This window comes from Anabrus simplex, chromosome 5 (assembly GCF_040414725.1).
Source record: "Anabrus simplex isolate iqAnaSimp1 chromosome 5, ASM4041472v1, whole genome shotgun sequence".
Classification (NCBI taxonomy): Eukaryota; Metazoa; Arthropoda; class Insecta; order Orthoptera; family Tettigoniidae; genus Anabrus; species Anabrus simplex.
In genome coordinates, this window is record NC_090269.1 from 300,968,985 (window position 1) to 300,987,918 (window position 18,934).

General features: G+C 38.1%; 1 protein-coding gene across 2 annotated transcripts in view; it reads left to right on the forward strand.

The window, feature by feature from the left end:
• The window catches only part of mor (SWI/SNF- related protein mor), a 183,895-nt gene that overhangs the window by 82,361 nt on the left and 82,600 nt on the right, over positions 1 to 18,934 (forward strand). For both annotated transcript variants that reach the window (XM_067147474.2, XM_067147475.2), the window contains exons 7-8: positions 3,239 to 3,348; positions 6,045 to 6,166. In XM_067147474.2, coding sequence (XP_067003575.2) covers positions 3,239 to 3,348; positions 6,045 to 6,166 — 232 coding nt within the window. The remainder of the gene's footprint in view (positions 1 to 3,238; positions 3,349 to 6,044; positions 6,167 to 18,934) is intronic.

Sequence of the window (18,934 nt, forward strand, 5' to 3'; positions counted from 1 at the left end):
GAATTACAGTAGGCGAATCTTGATCTGACCCTGTAATTATTAAGAGGGAATTCCTCAAGGCAGTATTATTGGACCTTTATGTTTTCTTATATATATCAATGATATAAGTAAAGAAGTGGCATCAGGGATAAGGTTTTTTGCAGATGATGTTATTCTGTATAGAGTAATAAATAAGTTACAAGATTGTGAGCAACTGCAAAATGACCTCGATAATGTTGTGAGGTGGCAGTAGGCAATGGTATGATGATAAACGGGGTTAAAAGTCAGGTTGACCGGGCGAGTTGGCCGTGCTGTTAGGAGCACGCGGCTGAGAGCTTGCATCCGGCAGATAGTGGGTTTGAATTCCACTGTTGGCTGCTGTGAAGATGGTTTTCCAAGGTTTCCCATTTTCACACCAGGTAAATGCTGGGGCTGTACCTTAATTAAGGCCACGGTCGCTTACTTCCAACTCCTAGGCCTTTCCTATCACATCTTCGCCATAAGACCTATTTGTGTCGGTGCGACGTAAAGCCACTATTAATAATCTTGACCATGATGGTCGGGATTGGATCCGTTATTGACTTAGTAACAGTAAATATGTTGGAAGATAGTCCGCCTAGTCAATACAATTCATTTATTTACCTTTCACCTTAACATCTAGTACATGTTTCGAGAATATTATGCATTCTCTTCCTCAGCTAGTGGATTAAAATTCAGTATACAATAAGACCTGACTAAAATACGGGGGCCCCCATTAAAATTCAAAACAATGAGTATGACAATGTGACACTCAAAAATTTTGGATAGTACAAACATAGAATTAAAATCCCATTTTGTCAAGTACAAATTAAAAACACAATATAGTCTAATTAATGTCTAATTAAATACAACGTCTTGTGATGATAAGAATTCACAGTGTCCTTGAAGTTGCCTTGCGTAGTTCAAAAATGTTGAGTTAAGGATGAATGGAATTGCATTTAAACTTGAAGTCCTGCCGATATCCACCGTTAATGGGTGTTAAAATGATGTCTATTTAAATTAAAATATTGGACACAGCGTCGTATAATGATGTGAAATTACGGTGTCCTAGGAATTATAATACTAATATCTTGCGTAGTTCAATTGGATTTGTACAAGAATAAATGAAGTTGCGTTAAAACTTGGAGTCCTGCCATTATCTTCGGTTGATAGATGTATTATGCAGCCAGGTTGAAAATAGGTTAAAATGGTCAGTGTGATGATGTAAATATTACGTGTGGCATGCATGTGTTAGATAGATGTTGTATACAACATCAGGTGCCTCAACATCTATCAACCGAAGATAATGGCAGGACTCCAAGTTTTAACGCAACTTCATTTATTCTTGTACAAATCCAATTGAACTACGCAAGATATTAGTATTATAATTCCTAGGACACTGTGATTTCACATCATTATACGACGCTGTGTCCAATATTTTAATTTAAATAGACATCATTTTAACACCCATTAACGGTGGATATCGGCAGGACTTCAAGTTTAAATGCAATTCCATTCATCCTTAACTCAACATTTTTGAACTACGCAAGGCAACTTCAAGGACACTGTGAATTCTTATCATCACAAGACGTTGTATTTAATTAGACATTAATTAGACTATATTGTGTTTTTAATTTGTACTTGACAAAATGGGATTTTAATTCTATGTTTGTACTATCCAAAACTTTTGAGTGTCACATTGTCATACTCATTGTTTTGAATTTTAATGGGGGCCCCCGTATTTTAGTCAGGTCTTATTGTATACTGAATTTTAATCCACTAGCTGAGGAAGAGAATGCATAATATTCTCGAAACATGTACTAGATGTTAAGGTGAAAGGTAAATAAATGAATTGTATTGACTAGGCGGACTATCTTCCAACATATTTACTGTAAAGCCACTAGCAAAAAAAAAATGTCTGGTTGTGAGTTTCACAAATAGAAGTCCTCTCGGTTTTAAGTATTGCGTTGATGGCGTGAACATTCCTTTTGGGGATCATTGTAAGTACCTAGGTGTTAATATAAGGAAAGATCTTCATTGGGGTAATCACGTAAATATGATTGTAAATAAAGGGTACAGATCTCTGCACATTGTTATGAGGGTAGGTACTACTGTATTTAGGGGTTGTAGTAAGATGTAAAAGAGAGGGCATATAAGTCTCTGGTTAGACCCCAGCTAGAGTATGGTTCCAGTGTATGGGACCCTCACCAGGATTATTTGATTCAAGAACAGGAAAAAATCCAAAGAAAAGAAGTTCGATTAGTTTGGGTGATTTCCGACAAAAGGAAAATTTTGTGAAGTTTGGGGAGAAATGAGACAAGGTGCTCGACTAAGTGGTATGTTATAATACCAATGTAAATGGTCCGTTATTGGACATTATAAGTTTTCCAGCCAACTCATTCCTGGTTGCCAGCATTTCACCCCAGTATGCTAAGTTGGGCTCATCAGTTTGTAAATAGCACACCCGCCAAGACGCATGGGTAGTGCATACAGTGGAGGTCAGTGCGTAGGCTACTATGAGCCACCAGCAGTGCCAATGCACTATGAGAGACTTAGTCTCATTACCAAAAATTGATGCCTGCCTGGCCATCAGATGATATAGATGTTGATTCCCATAGGGAACCTGAAATATTTGTCCTGAATGAGTAAATTTATAATACCAATATAAATGGTCCATTATTCTACATTATAAATTTTCCAGCCAACTCATTATTGGTTGCCAGTGTTTCGCCCCAGTGTGCTAAGTTGGCCTCAACAGTTGGTAAATAGCACACCCACCAAGACGCATGGCTAGTGCATACCGTGGAGGCCACGGTATTAGGCTACTGTGAGGCACCAGCAGTGCCAATGTGCTATGAGAGACTTAGTGTCATTACCAAAAATTGATGCCTGCCTGGCCATCAGATGATATAGATGTTGATTCCCATAGGGAACCTGAAATATTTGTCCCGAATGAGTAAATTTATAATATCAATGTGAATGGTACCAATACCAATATAAATGGTCCTTTCCTGGTTGGCTGGAAAATTTATAGTGGCCAATAACGGACCATTTATTTATTTATTTCAGGTACCCAATGGGAATCATCATCTATATCATAAGTGGTATGTTCCGAGTTGCCAGCAGTAAATGAATAATAATAATAATAATAATAATAATAATAATAATAATAATAATAATAATCCACTGGTGCAATAATTTAATTTATTCTCACATTTGTTTTAATGAACTATGTTTTCAGTGTCGTCTGTCTGTTGAAGACTTGATGAGTCCTGATCCTGAGAGAACTAAGAAGAAGGCAAAGCGAAAACGATCACCTTCACCACCACCGAAGCAAGTTAAACGCAAAAGGTGTTGTATCTGAAGTCTGTAATTGTGATTATATTTTATCATTTATATTTCTCTTCAGTACTGGTGGCGGGCGGCCTACATGCTGTCAGGGGAAGCGGGGAGCATGAGGCCGACCAATCCAGCACGACGCAAGAGGCCGGTAGGGAGAGAGACAGAGGCCACTACTACAACGTTGCCAGAAATGCCCGCGCGCGTTGAAGTTGTGTTGAATCCACATAACTATGAAATACAAAGCTTTGTACGTTTTAGTTCGAGTCTGGCCCGTGGATGAGTTTGATTATTTTTATACATTTATTTTATTTTTATTTATTATTTATTTCTATTATTTTATTATATTTCAATGTAGTATGATATGAGTTAATTATTAATGCATGTAACAAGTGCTTTGACAACAGGCCGAAAAACAATTTGTTCAAAAGTACAGTTACACAACACATTTTCTTACTTTCTTATTTTCCTCCTTTATCTTACCCTGTTCTAGCTGAAGGATCTGTGTTACAGCACTCCGATACTCACCATCGTCACCAGAGCTGTCACCGGAAATATCCTCGTCACTCAACTCCTCACTGTGGCTGTCGTCTAGCAGATTTATGATGATATCATAAATGACTATGTCCAATACCACATCCCTTTTGTAATCATTCTCTTGAAATTTTTCAGCTGTGACACACAAGCCTTCCATTGCTGTTCAGTTATTATATCCAGCTCTTCTTCCATTAAAGATTGGACGTCAGCTAGTTTGACATTTTGTTCCTTTTCCCTACAGCAGTTTTACAACTGTAAGATCCCTTCTGTCAGCAAGTGTATCAATTTTGTACATTTTTCCTTTGGCTTGAATAGTTTCACAAGAGACAACAGTTCGACTCTGGTGTGATTACTGTCATGAAGAATATTCCTAGCAGATAACCACGGTATAATATCAGCTTTTCGTGTGTTCGTTGTAGGAATTCGTTCTAGCTGTACTGAATGGTAGCTGGCATTGTCTATTACAATCACTGCATCTTTGATGTTCCTTTCGTCAAGAGCGTCTAAAAACTAAAAAAACCACCCTTTAAAAACCATAGCATTGATATCAGTGTAGTAGTTATCACTGGCCAATTTCACCTTTGGCCTGAAAAACAATTTACATTCCTGTAGAAAACCAGTGTGATTGGAACCTATGTGACGAAAAATAATTCGTACACCTTTCCCCACAGGAATATTTAAACCTCTTGTACCCTCTTTATCTTGCCAGATTTTTGTTGGAGAGTAATTCCAATGAATGTGAGTCTCATCTAAATACAGTATATGGGGCGATGGGTCCTTATTCCACAGGAGATGCATTTTTCTCAAAAACGTTACTCTGGCTGTTGCAGCTCTCTCCATTAAAAATCTTCTCCCATCGTTGCTTTTTTATACTTGAACCCCATAGACTTTAGTATCCTCCACAATGAAATAACTCCCCATTTAATTTGTATATCTCTTTCTAAATCACCACATAATTTGTTCAGTGCCGGGTATTCACTCTTTATGTAATAACTGAGGAGAGTTATTCTAATTACATCTTTATAGAATCCGTCGATTGTCTTTGTTATACAGTTCCTTTTGAGTAGTTTGCTCGGTGATTGAAATGAGATTGAGCCAGATGACTGGGTCCTATCTTTACCTTCCTTTACAATACGCTGAACGGTTCACGTACTAACTTGACAAGCTTCAGACATTCCCTACAGCACTTTATACACACTCACTAAAGGGCCATTATTTTCTGCTTCCCTTTGAAATTATCCATTAACATTGCTGATCATTTTTCTACCCTGGCTCCTTATGTCCTTCCTCTTCGCCTTTGTAAGATATATAGTGCAGTTATTATATACAAAAACAACATAGAGCAATGCAAATAGAAACATTAGAATAGAAACAAATTAACGTCACATCACATGCCATGAACACGCTAATCAAAGAATGCAGTAAAGGGTGCGACAGGAATTACTGATGAAACAAGAATAATCCTAAAATAAACTCATCAAACAAGCTCTTTGTAATACCCAACGCACACTGTAAGACTACTCGACAACACAGCAGTTTGTGGAGCGAAGTGAGCGCGGCAAACTCCCCGGGCGACTGAGTAGTTCTCAGCGCCACAGCCAGGTGATCTTTTTTTCTGATTGGGCAGTGACATTTCCCCTGACAACATGTAGGCTGCCCAGCATCAGAACAGAAAAGACCTATATTAATTATGATTAGCATTTTCTGTGAATGTGGGTGTGGGCAGTAGAATAACACCCGTGGTAGCCTCTGCCTGTTTTAAGGGGTGACAAAGGGGCCCCTGGGCTCTGAACGTGGGAGCATAAGTTTGTAACCACTGGGCCATTTCTGTGTCCCGGCATTGTTTCCATTTGTGCCAGGCTTCTCACTTTCATCTATCCTATCTGACCCACCTTGATCAGCTCTTGTTCTCTTGCCACCCCAACACTGGTAGGTTGCGAGGGCTAGGGAGTCTTTCATTTTCACGCCCTTTGTGGCCCTTGTCTTTATTTGGCTGATATCTTCATTTTTCAAAGTGTTGGACCCCTTCCACATTTTTCTCTGATTACTGTTAATAGAGGATGATTGCCCAGTTGTATTTCCTCATAAAACAATCATCGCTACCACCAACTGAATGTAATTATAGGATAAATTGTTGGTTATGTGCATCTGAGATTATTGTTCCTTTTTAGTGGCCGTAGTCCTGCGGTTGGAGTGAGCAAGAAACATAAAAGCGAAGAAGAAGCAGATGATCTGACCAAGGACATGGAAGAACCTACTCCAGAACCAAACATTCAAGAAGTGCCTAAACCAGGTTTGTCTTTCTTGGATTCAAAGCTTTGGTCTACCATCAAATGATTTGTAGGTATGTTGCTTTAACAACCATAGAGCATGGTCTGTTTTGTATTTGGGCAATTATGTTTTCATTCTTACCAGTTTTGTGTGTTAGTCATGATCCCTCAAACATTTTATTGAACATATTATGCTTTTATTTTCTTAAATTGAACTGTTTCACGATTCTAACCACAGATTGTCCATGTGGTTAAATTTTGCATTCAAATTGTGTGTAATAATTGTTACATCTTATTTCCGTGGAGCAGAGAGGGGAAAGAGGTGTGAGGGGTGAATGGCTGGACAAGGACGAACCAGAATTTAAGTATTGCTGACAAAATTGCATTTGAAGTTTATTGTATTTTCTTACGTAATTAACACACTTTTATGACTAAAAATACAGGCGGAAACTTTGAATGTGTAAATATTTCAAGGAATTCAGATATAGTAGAGTCTCATTAATCCGAACTAATTGGGACCGGAGTCTGTTCGGATTACAACATTTTCGGATTAACCGAAAAGTATTTTCTAATAATAATATTACTGTTTTCACGTCCCGCTAACTGCTTTTACGATTCACGGAGACGCCTAGGTGTTGGGATTTCGTCTTGCAGGAGTTCTTTTACGTGCCAGTAAATCTACTTACACGAGGCTGACGTATTTGAGCACCTTCAAATACCACCGAACTGAGGCCAGGATCGGTGCCAAGTTGGGGTCAGAAGGCCAGCACCTCTAGTTTCATCACTGTGTTTACATACATTGTGGGGGGCCATTTTGAGAGATCTCCAGACTTAATATGGAACATGCATACTGTGGAAAAAGCAGGTTAAAAATAGGAGTAGGAGAAACAGAATTCAAACCAGTTATTTTCAGAGGAAAGGTAACAATAAAGTTTACAAATTTAAATTGGACAAGGAAGCTAACCCACCAACTACAGTATATTTATGGTTGTTAGAGATGCCCCACAGGAGTTGTTTTATGTGACATGAGGCTGGTGTGTTTGAGCACCTTCAAATACCACTAAACTGAACTGGATTCGAACCTGCCGGGCTTCCTCATCCTATATTTTCCAGTTCCTCTAGTTTTATTTTTTCTCAGTTCCCAAAGAGATTTTTCTTTTTCCTAACATCTTCAGAAAAACAGACATTTACGCTCACTTAGAGGATCGTTCCTGGGAGATGCTCTGTCTTACTTTCTGTTACGGGGTTACCCGTGGAACAGCAGAGGTGAAAGGAGGTGCGGGCTGGAATGGGTCTAACTACAAAACCGAGAAATGAATTAAAATTTCATGAAAGGTTATATTTTCAAAACAGCCAAACTTAACAGATTTGATATAGAATTTCCAACTTTAACCAATAACAACAAGTAAAAATGTACCAGTAACAAAATTTAAGTCTAGGAACGACAAAATTTGGTGGTATAACAGAACTTAGGCTTCAAGCCTTCACTTTACATTTCCTGAGCTCTCAGCTCCCAAACACATATTTACCAAAGGGCAGAAAACCCCTAAAAACATGGAGCACTTGCTCCCACCTTCACATCTTAAGCCTCTCTGAGGCGCTTTTACCACAAATAAAAGAGCTAACCCACTCTCAATTTTCTGAGCCTATCAAAGGCAACAACCAACATTACTATCAACTGCCCTCAAGGCACATCTACAAAGAAACAGGGGTATCTTGTACCCAACCTACTGGGCCTTCGTTGAAAAAGAATAGGATAAGTAAATGGCCCAAAATGCAAAGCAGAATGGAGGCGTGTACTTGCACTCCTACATGAACACTTGTTAAAACCTAAGGGGCACTAGGCTGATTATACAGGGGCTATTCCCACACTAGGGAGGTGACTCGTATAAGAAACGGTTAATACATTAAGAGTAGAAAATCGGTTATGAAAGCGTAGTCACTTCAAATCAAAAATGAAGGGGAGCTCTAGAGGGTAAAGCACTCTCTGTCCCCGATTTACAGTTAAAGTAATAAGAAAATTTTACATAAGCCGGCACTAAGTTACATTTTTAGACAGGTATGTTACATTGAAAAGGTTTCGGACCTTCCCCGAGGGTTAAACTGCTGAGCTAGCAAGAAATGAAGATGTTAAACGGCCATTACCTTTGTTGAAGAGCTGCTGCCCGAAGGAAGAGGCGCTACCCCCCCCCCCCTGCTATACTTCCATACACTAAGCTAGATGTTGTTGAAGTGCCGACGAGCCGTGAAAATCAGCAGTTTTTAAACACTCCGGGAAGATTCGAGACCTTTCATGAATAATTAAGACACACCCACTCAACTTTATTGGCTGGCTAAAGTTACACATCAAAATAGAAGAAACCTAGGATTGGTTGGAACTTAATTGCAGAAATTCCTGATTGGCTAAGTTCAAAACTGGCAGAAAGAAAGATTAATATTGCGAACCCACAAATGAAAGAACAAAATTTGGTAAAGACAAAACTTCTGAATACAAGATTTCTTCAAGAAAGTTCATTCATTTCGCACCAGGGTGCTTGATCCCAGTTTTACAGTAGAGACATCTATGAGTGATTGTCCACACTTCTTGATAATTAGTAAACAAAAGCAGTTCGAAATTAACACAGTGACATCTTCTGAGAACCTGTTGAGATAATTCAGTTTTTAAAGTTCAGAGTTTCTGTTGTAGGGGAGTACATTAAGGCGGAAAATTCAAAAGTGCGGCGTAGAGGTGTACCAACCGGTACACTTTCAAAAAATGGTTTTGCCGTTGTAACATGACACAAGGGTGGTAAACAGATATAACTTGAAAACAATATTTTCTCACCCATGGGTAACTAATGCAAATGTTGAGCTCGAATTATTATTATTATTATTATTATTATTATTATTATTATTATTGTTGTTGTTGTTGTTATTGTTGTTATTATTATTATTATTATTATTATTATCACAACAATTGAAAGGAGACGGAGCATATTTCGACAGGTATACTTGAAGACGAAAAGAATTCGTCAAATGTTCGTACTTGAAAAATGTCTACATTATGTCCACGGTTAGATGTTTTTTTTTCCACATTTTCGAGTGTATCCCCCTCAGGGCGCTGTATAGTCACTGGGCTTTCAGGCGGGAATCAAAACTGCCCCTTGTTAAGTAACACAAATTTACAGTAGTATTTTAATATTATCGTACACGATTATTTTATCGAGACCAGAACAGATGTTGCACCTTACATACATAAAGCCATGGGAGGTTTTGGGATTGCCTATTACCGTTTTCGTCCTAATATAAGACTCTGAATTTCATGTTTTTGTGTTAAAAAGTTGTAAAAACCTCAGTTGTTTTATTTGTGCACGTTATATTTAAAGCTTTGTATCATTTCGCACTCATATCGACTTGTACAGTGAGCGCGTTTTCCAGCTGAGCTCAAGGTTGCGAATAATCATAATTTTGGAAGTTCTCTTTCCAATTTGATTGTGATTAGTGATGGGCAGAACTGAATTTAATGTATTCAAGAACCAGAAGAGCGATACTTACATTCGAAACAGTTCACAACCATATTTTCGGTTTCAACATAACCTTGAAAAGCCGATGTAGGCCTAATTTACACAGTACAAGATTTCCATAAACTGACTACGAACCGTATACCGTTGACCAAATTACAATGGAAGATGAGAAAGAGGATTTCACCACCATATTGGGCGCTTTTGTATCTAATGTTAGGACAGAAACAAAACTACCCATTTTATTCTTCCACTAGGTATTTATTGACGCTTATTTCACATATCTCGATTTCTTTTTAGTTAAACAACAGAACAGAGGTTTGGATAAAAAAAGTCCTAGAGTTCCCAAGTGCACAAAATAAACACAGCCTGTCATCTAACATCCTCCCACGTTTTGATTCTAACAAATTACCGAATCAAAACATATACAGCGCGATTCTTTCTATATCTGAACTTTCTTGTTGGACGATCTATACTAAATTCCTTTCGGCAGCATCCAATTCTCTGGCAGACAACTCTCCAGTAATATTATTCTTCCTTGTGTTGTTAATGAATCGCTGCATCCACACTACCATTCGAAGGATCTTGTTGTATGTAGAGAAATAGATAGAAGGGCAAAGACTTAACACTAGTGTTTTTGGATCTCGAAAAAGCATTTGATAATGTTCCAAGGAAGACTATATGGGAATGTTTAAGAAAGAAGAATGTACCCAAAGGGCTTATCCAGAAAGTTAAAATGCTTTACGAAGACTGCTGCAGTTGCGTACAGATAGGAAACGGTAATTCTGATTGGTTCCAAACCACTAAAGGAGTGCAACAAGGCAGTACCCTTTCACCATTACTTTTTATCACTGTCATGGATGAAGTCATGAAAGAAATTAAGCAGAAGAACAATATGGGCATCAATGCATTTGCATTTGCAGATGATGTAGTAATTTGGGGAAATACAGAGAAGGAAGTCCAAGAGAGGCTGAACACCTGGAATGAACATTTGAATGCACACGGATTAACAATAAATAAATCGAAAACTGTTACTATGTCTGTCAACAGGCAGAAGAAGAAAGGAAAAATAATGCTGGAAGGTACACAACTGGAAACAGTAGACCAATATAAATATCTTGGGTGCATCATTTCAAGTGATAACAGAATACAGCATGAGATTAACAACCGCATTCAAAAATCAGCTCAGTTTTACCATCAAGTTCGGAACCTCCTCTGGAACGAACAAGTTCCCTTAAGATCAAAGCCGATTCTATTCCAATCATACTTCACCCCCATAATAACATACGGCCTAGAAACCTGCACAACAACCCAACAAGTGGACAGCAAACTACAAGCCGCAGAAATGAAGTTCCTACGAACTATGGTACAGAAGACAAAAAGGGACAGGGTAAGGAATGAAAGAATAAGGGAGCAAGCTGGTGTGTACCCATCCCTGAATGAAAAAGTGACAAGGGCCCGTTTGAAATGGTTTGGCCATGTCAAACGAATGGACGATGGAAGGACAGCAAAACAATGGCTACACACAGTCGTGGCCGGAAAACGACTGGTAGGAAGACCTAGGAAGAGATGGCTGGACCAAGTGAAAGAGGACATAGGAACAAGAGGAATCAGCTAGGATGTTGTCTTGAGAGAAGAGTGGTACATGGACAGACAGAAGTGGAGAGTGCTCGTAAACCACACCCGGGCAACTGGAGTGGAAAACTGATGATGAACATGCCTCTTTCTGACAGGAGGTAACCAGCGATAAAACATCTTCTTTTTTTCTCTCTTGGTTTACCTCTTCTTGATTTATGACAGACTGGGACTTTGGCCATTCTTCTTCAGACAATATGAGCCAGCTTGGACCCTCCCACCATCGCGACTCTAGGAGCTTTCTTGTATTACAGAGTCTGGAAGGTAGATCGGCAGGGTTTTCTTGTCCAGGGATGTGTTTCCAGTCCCTGGGATTGGAGTTGGTGCAGATTTCTTTCACCCTGTTCCCAACAAATATTCCTCAGTGACCTTCTCTAGTGATCCAGTGCAACGCAGTGATTGAATCTTTCCTGTAATACTCCCTCATGTCAGTTATATTTAACCCTTTCTTCACTTGTATGGCTAGACATACTCCTATTAAGCAAGCCAACAATTCAAACCTAGGAATAGTTGTACTTTTGAGTGGAGCAACCCTCGATTTTGCTTGTAGCAAACTTACAGTTACTTGCTGTGTAATTTCGCGTCTCAGAAATACAGCTGTTGTATAGGATAACTTTGCTGCATCGGAAAAGATGTGCAGGGAACAGGAGTCGGCATTTGTCAGTGAAGTCCATCTAGGTATCCGTACATCATTCAAAATAGGTAGTTCTTCAACTCATTTCAGAAATTCTGACTTCAGTTCTTCTGGTAGCTCGGAGTCCCAACTCAACTTGGCCTTCCAGCGTTTTTGCAGGAGTAGTTTAGGGAAGAGAGTGACAGGAGAACTGAATCCGATTTGATCGAATACTCTATGCAGCATTGACAAAACAGATCTAGTTTTTGCTCCTTCAGGCTTACTCAGTCCATTAGTATTGCAGAACAGTTTATCTTCATTCTTGTCCCACGAGAGTCCGAGGACTTGTGCCAGTCTTGAGTCTTCATTGTTTGGTAGTGAGGAAGTGTTCTCCCAACCTCTCAGCTCAAATCTAGCTTCAGCCATGATCTCAGTAGCTTGCTCCACAAATGTCTTCAGTTCCTCTATTGGATCAACTGACATGACGCAGTTGTCTACATAAAATGAATTACTCAGTTTCTCTGCCACCTCTCTCTGAGGTGGTTTACATTGATCCAAATGGTGCTGTATGACAGCCCCCAGAATAAATGGGCTGCATTTCACTCCAAAACCACTCTACAGTGTCTCATAACCCTCATCATCTTCTCCTCGAGATTCTCCCACCAAAGGAACCTCAGAAAATCTCTATCCCGATCGTGAACAGAGATCTGAAGAAAAGCCTTCTTAATATCAGAGATCATGCCGATCCTCCCTCGACGAAACTTTAGAAGGACTGAGTGGATTAGATCTAATAGATTCGGTCCTTTAGCCAGACAGTCATTCACCTTACAAGAGGCATCAAACACTGGTCTTATACTTGTCTAGTTCTCTTTGAACACCCCGTGATGAGGTAGATAATGTCCAGGTCCTTGTACTTCATCTTCTGGAACGATTTGTGTTACTCCCATTAGCCACGTTTGTAACACCTCATCATAGCGCTCAAGTTTCCCAATAGCACAGAGTTTTGATGTCGTTGAGATCAATCTCTTCTCTGCTATCCCTCGATTATCCGGTAAACCATCCAAATTCCAAAGATCCGCTAATCGATAGGTGTGGGTTAGAAGCATTGTTAGCATAGTGGCATGGGTCATTGACTCAGTTTCGGTAATAAACTTGCCCATCACAACCCATCCCAGTCTCGTTTGCACGGCAGTAAGACCACACTGAAGTCCCTTTATGGTGCCAGTGTTCAGTTTTCCTAATGCATCCGCTCCTAACAGTACTTCAACAGGTGGCTGTCCAACTCCCATGTCAGTAAGATGAATCTCCATTGCCTTTAGTTTTTTAAGCCAGGAACCACCTTTAGGACGGGCGATGCCACCACATATTAGGGGCTGATCCAACATCTGTACCTCACATGAAAAGTCTCCTGTCAAACTCTTCAATCTAATGTTGTAGCGCTTGTGTTTTATTTCTTTCGTCGGACCTCCCCCAAACAGTGCGTGTATCACTGTTTCAGAGTCAACAGCTATACATCCCATTTCCTCCGCAGTTCTCTTCAATATATAGGATCTTTGAGAACCAGTGTAAATGAGTGTTCTTACAGTGCACAATTTTCCGTTGGTCTCAAGCTTCACTAGAAGGGTCTGAAGAACTTACTCCTGAACTTGACTGATTTGAAAGCGAAACATTCAGCACTTTCTCTGCTTTCTCTTCTGATGCTCACTTCTGCTTGGTCTCCAGTTGAGGGCACACAATCGTATGATGCATTTTGCAACAAACAATGCAACTTATTTTGTGTTTACAGCCCCTTGCTCGATGCCCTGACTTCAAGCAGACGAAACATCCTTTCTTCTTTCTCAAGATATCCCGCTTTTTTCTCCAGCGATAATCTCTGTGCCTGGAAGCACTGCTTACTTTCATGAGACTAGTCACAAAATATACAGACAACTCTAGTGTTCTTGTGTTCACAGGAGAGTAGATCCATTGCAGTTGCTGGGGCTTCGTCAAGGTGCTTCTCTTTTCTTCTGTTTCTTTGGGCGTTATCTTCACTTAATTTAAATCCAGCATTTGCCAGCGAAATTCTTTCTCCATTTTCTACTTCCTTCCTCAGAAATAACATCAAATGTTTTAACCAATCTCCATAGACTTGACTTCCATCATCCTCACGAAGTGTTGGCTGATTTTGTAACCAGATCTTCAGAATATCTTCTGGTATGGAGGATTCTACAAGTGAAAATAGCATGACTGTATACTTGTCCGATGAAATGCCAATAGATTTCAGCGCATGCAAGTGAGCTTGTAAGTTATCATACAGCCGAGATAGGTCGCGAGCGTTCTTGTTTTCTGCACCACGCAAGTGAGCTTGTAAGTTATCATACAGCAGAGATACGTCGCGAGCGTTCTTGTTTTCTGCACCATTAGCCTTCTTAATTACTAATGACAACAGCTCCCTTACATAATATTCCGTTAAAAGTTCCTCTCTACCAAATCTATTTCGCAGGCTTTCAATGGCTTTCTCATAGTTTTCTGCAGTGGCAGGGAAACTATCCACAATCTCTCGTGCTCTTGAGCCCTCGACAGTTGCTTGAATCAGATACTGGAATTTGTCTTCGTTGTCCATCTCATCGTCCTCATGTATTCTCTTAAATTGGCTCCAAAAGCTTATAAATTCCTTAATCTCACCGTTAAATGTCTTTGATTCTATTTTCGGGAGCCTTAATTTTCTCCTATCTGCAACCGGTGATGAAGCATTTGATTGCACTACATTCACAAATTGTACCTGATTAGCCTCAGTAAAATTCTCCATCTTCACTCTTGCATGCTTCATCTTTTCTCTATATTCTTCAACAGTTAAATACTCGGCCTCAAAGTTGGCATTTTCATCCTCTAGTATCAACGAAGCGACGTTATCATCTAGGTTTTGTAGGTCAGCTGCTAACCTCTCAACACATGTAATTAATCTCATAATAGAACCGTATTGAGGACAATATATTAAAATTATAAAATCCTTTTAATCACAACCACCTACTCAATACATTATATTACTCATTGAATTATAAAATAATCATGAGGTGTCTTAAATAAAGGAACATGTTTCGTTCGACATAGCGAACATCATCAGCCTTAATTTACAAGGATTAGGTCAGGGCCCTGAGCTGAATGATAAAAATTGTTAAAAGAGTGACAATACCATAATAAAAAGTAAAATGATAACATTAAACATGAAATTATAACAATATGTACAGATTAACAGCAAGTATGCAGAGGAATACTTTGAATGATGGTAGTCTATAAAGTTAAAACAAACATGAGGTTGTAAAAGTAAAAAGATATAGATATAGTAGATCTTAAATTATATGTCAATGCGTGAAGCGTGGATTAATTGTTGACTATGGAGTTCTTAATTGAGCAAAACAAAAGTTAAAATAGAGTTTATTGATTAGTGCGAGTCAAGCTGAGTCAGTTAAAAGGCGCAAAGCGACGAAGCTAAGGTTGAAATGACGTAAACTTCAGTAGTTAGGAATTCTGTAGGAGAGCCAACACAATGCCAGAAGGAAATACAGGTTGAACTAGTCCGTATTTACACGCTAGCAGTAGAATTAAACTTATACAACGTAGGACACCAATGTGGACTCGTTAAGTAACTATAACTTGAAAGTAGGGAGAGTTCCAGCAAACCAGAATGGATGGAGCAGATTATGGCACAATTGGAGTTAGAAATCTGAAAAGAAAGAAAAGGGAGGAAAAATAAAATTATGTTATAATGAAAAAAAGTTAGTAAAAGTTAGAAGGAGGCTTACCCTTGGGACTAGTGTGAGGTGTTCGCTAACGTTGGCTGCGCGAATCAAACTGGCGAGTAACCTTATTGCTGCTTCTAGTATTGTATGTATGTATACGTAGAGGCGGGGAGTGAGTCATGTGAGGAGGAGGGGTGACCGATTCCTTAGGCGGGTCGGGTAATCGTGGAGGGGGTGTCGCATGAGAGGGCAGTAGAGTAGTAGTTGTTGTATTATTAACAGTTGTATAATTAAATATTCTCGTAAAGTTATTATTATTTATATTGAAAAGAGAGAGTAGTTCTGGAATTTTCTCGATTATTGGACTTTTAATTTCTGAAGTATCATTTAAATTTTGATGCCCGTTGAAATGCTGGTCTAGGAATATGTAAATGTTCTCAAACTCTGTCATAAGTTTACTTTTATTGACGTATTTCAAGATTTGAAGGTCTTTATCAATTGTAGTAAAACTGTGGCCAGTCTCTTCCATATGGGTGCTCATGGCGGAATACTTTTTATGTTTCGAAGCGTTGTAATGTTCAAGGTATCTGGTCAAAAAGCTACGTCCAGTCTGTCCGATGTAGGAGAATCCACAATGGGTGCATTTAAGCCTATAGATACCAGAGTTCGAGAATTTATTGTGATTAATGTTAACTATATTTGAATTGAAGAATATATTACGGTTCGTATATCGGGTTCTATAAGCGATATTAATATCGTATTTCTTTAGAGGGTTAGTAACTTGAAATAGGCCTGGATTTGTGTAGGTGAAGGGAGCATATTTAGTTTTTTTAGGCTTGTCTGGAATCAATTTTGTTGCAGTTTTTAATTTTACCTTGTTAATGATTTTATTAATCATTAAGGGATTATAGCCGTTAATTCTGGCTAAATCCTTAATATAGTTTAGTTCTTTTTTGCGATTTTCAGTTGTCAGCGGGATTTTTAATGCTCTATAGACAAGACTAAAAAATGCAGCCTGTTTATGAGATTGCGGATGTAAGGAATCGTTTCTTATAGTGATGGGGGCACAAGAAGGCTTTCTAAATATTTGAAAAATGAACTTATTATTCTCTCTTGAAATGTTTAAATCTAAAAAGTTTAGAGAACCATTGATCTCATCTTCCTTAGTGAATTTGACATCATTGTCAAGCTCATTAAGGGATGTTAGCACACTATGACTATCGTTTTTCTGTGTATCTATAATGGCAAAAGTGTCATCAACATACCTTAACCATAATTGAAGACCATTAATATTATTGATTATTTTGTTATTTTCCAAATCATCCATAAAGATATTAGCTAGAATGCCCGAGATCGGGTCACCCATTGCTAGGCCCTTTTGATGATATATTCTATTATTGAAGGTGAAATAGTTGTTATTAAGTACAAATTCTAACAGACTGATGAAATTATCTATTTCGCATTTGCTAAGGTTACTGTGTTTTAAAAGGTTTGATTTAATAATCTTGACAGTTTTGCTTACCGGAATATTGGAATACATATTGGTAATATCATAGGATACCATTATATGATTATGCTCAAGATTGAATGTCGATAATTTTTCACAAAATTCAACGGAATTTCTTATATAGGCTGTATTATTGAATTTAAAGTGTTTACTGAGAAAATTATGCAAAAATTTTGAAACTTTGTAAGAAGGGCTGTTCATGCAGTTGATGATAGGGCGTATAGGTACGTCTTTTTTATGGATTTTAGGCAAAGCTTTTGCAGTTGGAAGTTTCGGGTTCATTATTATAAGCCTCTGATACTCGTGCTCTTGTAGTAAGAACGGCAGATTCTTCAATAGGTTCTTCAAACTTCGTTGGATTTTGGGGGTGGGATCTTTATTAATAATAGTAAAACTGCCATTAGCGAAGAAATCTTCGGTTTTTTTAATGTAGTCATCTTTATGTAGTAATACTATGGTGGGACCTTTATCAGCTTTAGTGACGATGATATTATTATTATTAATTTTATTTCTTACATCATGTATTTGTTTGCTAAGGGTCGGATTCGAGGTAGTTTTCAGTTCTTTCGCCAGAAAAGGAAACTTTTTCTTTATTTCGTATTTAATGTCTTTATGCACTTCTACGGGGAGTTTTTGAATGTTAGATTCAATTTCCGCGACTGTAGTAATCAGATCGTCGGTTTTTTTCGGGTTAGGCCAATTAAATTTCAGGCCTTTATCAAGGAGGGATAGTTCATTATCTGAAAAGTCAGTATTAGATAAGTTCACCGTAGTAGGAAAACGATTTAAGTCAGCGGAAGGGAGGTTAGTTTTACTGTTGACACTACTCTGTTTATTCTTAGCGTTTTGCAATTGTATCAGTTTACTGTCTAATGTTGTTTGTTTCGTCTTCACTATGTCATGTACCTTTTCATTGACAAACATGGAGTATGAACTCCATTCTAATGGGGACATACTAGAGGATATTTCAAGATGCGTCTTATAAAGTTGTAGGTTTAGGAACGATTTCTTTTTGTAATGCGCCTTGATTTCGTTTTTTAACCAAAATTCGTTAACTTTCGTTTGAGTTTTACGTAAATCAGAAATCGAAAAGTTTTTTCTTTGAAGGCGTTTTAGAAATTTGGGAATTAGTCCATGCTTCATACATTCTTTTAAAAATTGAATATCTCTAGATATTTTGCTGACCTTGACTTTGAGATTAAGATATCTATTCCTTTTCGTAGCCTGGTAGGCAGCTAAGTTACATGTAATTAATCTCATAATAGAACCGTATTGAGGACAATATATTAAAATTATAAAATCCTTTTAATCACAACCACCTACTCAATACATTATATTACTCATTGAATTATAAAATAATCATGAGGTGTCTTAAATAAAGGAACATGTTTCGTTCGACATAGCGAACATCATCAGCCTTAATTTACAAGGATTAGGTCAGGGCCCTGAGCTGAATGATAAAAATTGTTAAAAGAGTGACAATACCATAATAAAAAGTAAAATGATAACATTAAACATGAAATTATAACAATATGTACAGATTAACAGCAAGTATGCAGAGGAATACTTTGAATGATGGTAGTCTATAAAGTTAAAACAAATGACCTAATCCTTGTAAATTAAGGCTGATGATGTTCGCTATGTCGAACGAAACATGTTCCTTTATTTAAGACACCTCATGATTATTTTATAATTCAATGAGTAATATAATGTATTGAGTAGGTGGTTGTGATTAAAAGGATTTTATAATTTTAATATATTGTCCTCAATACGGTTCTATTATGAGATTAATTACATGTAACTTAGCTGCCTACCAG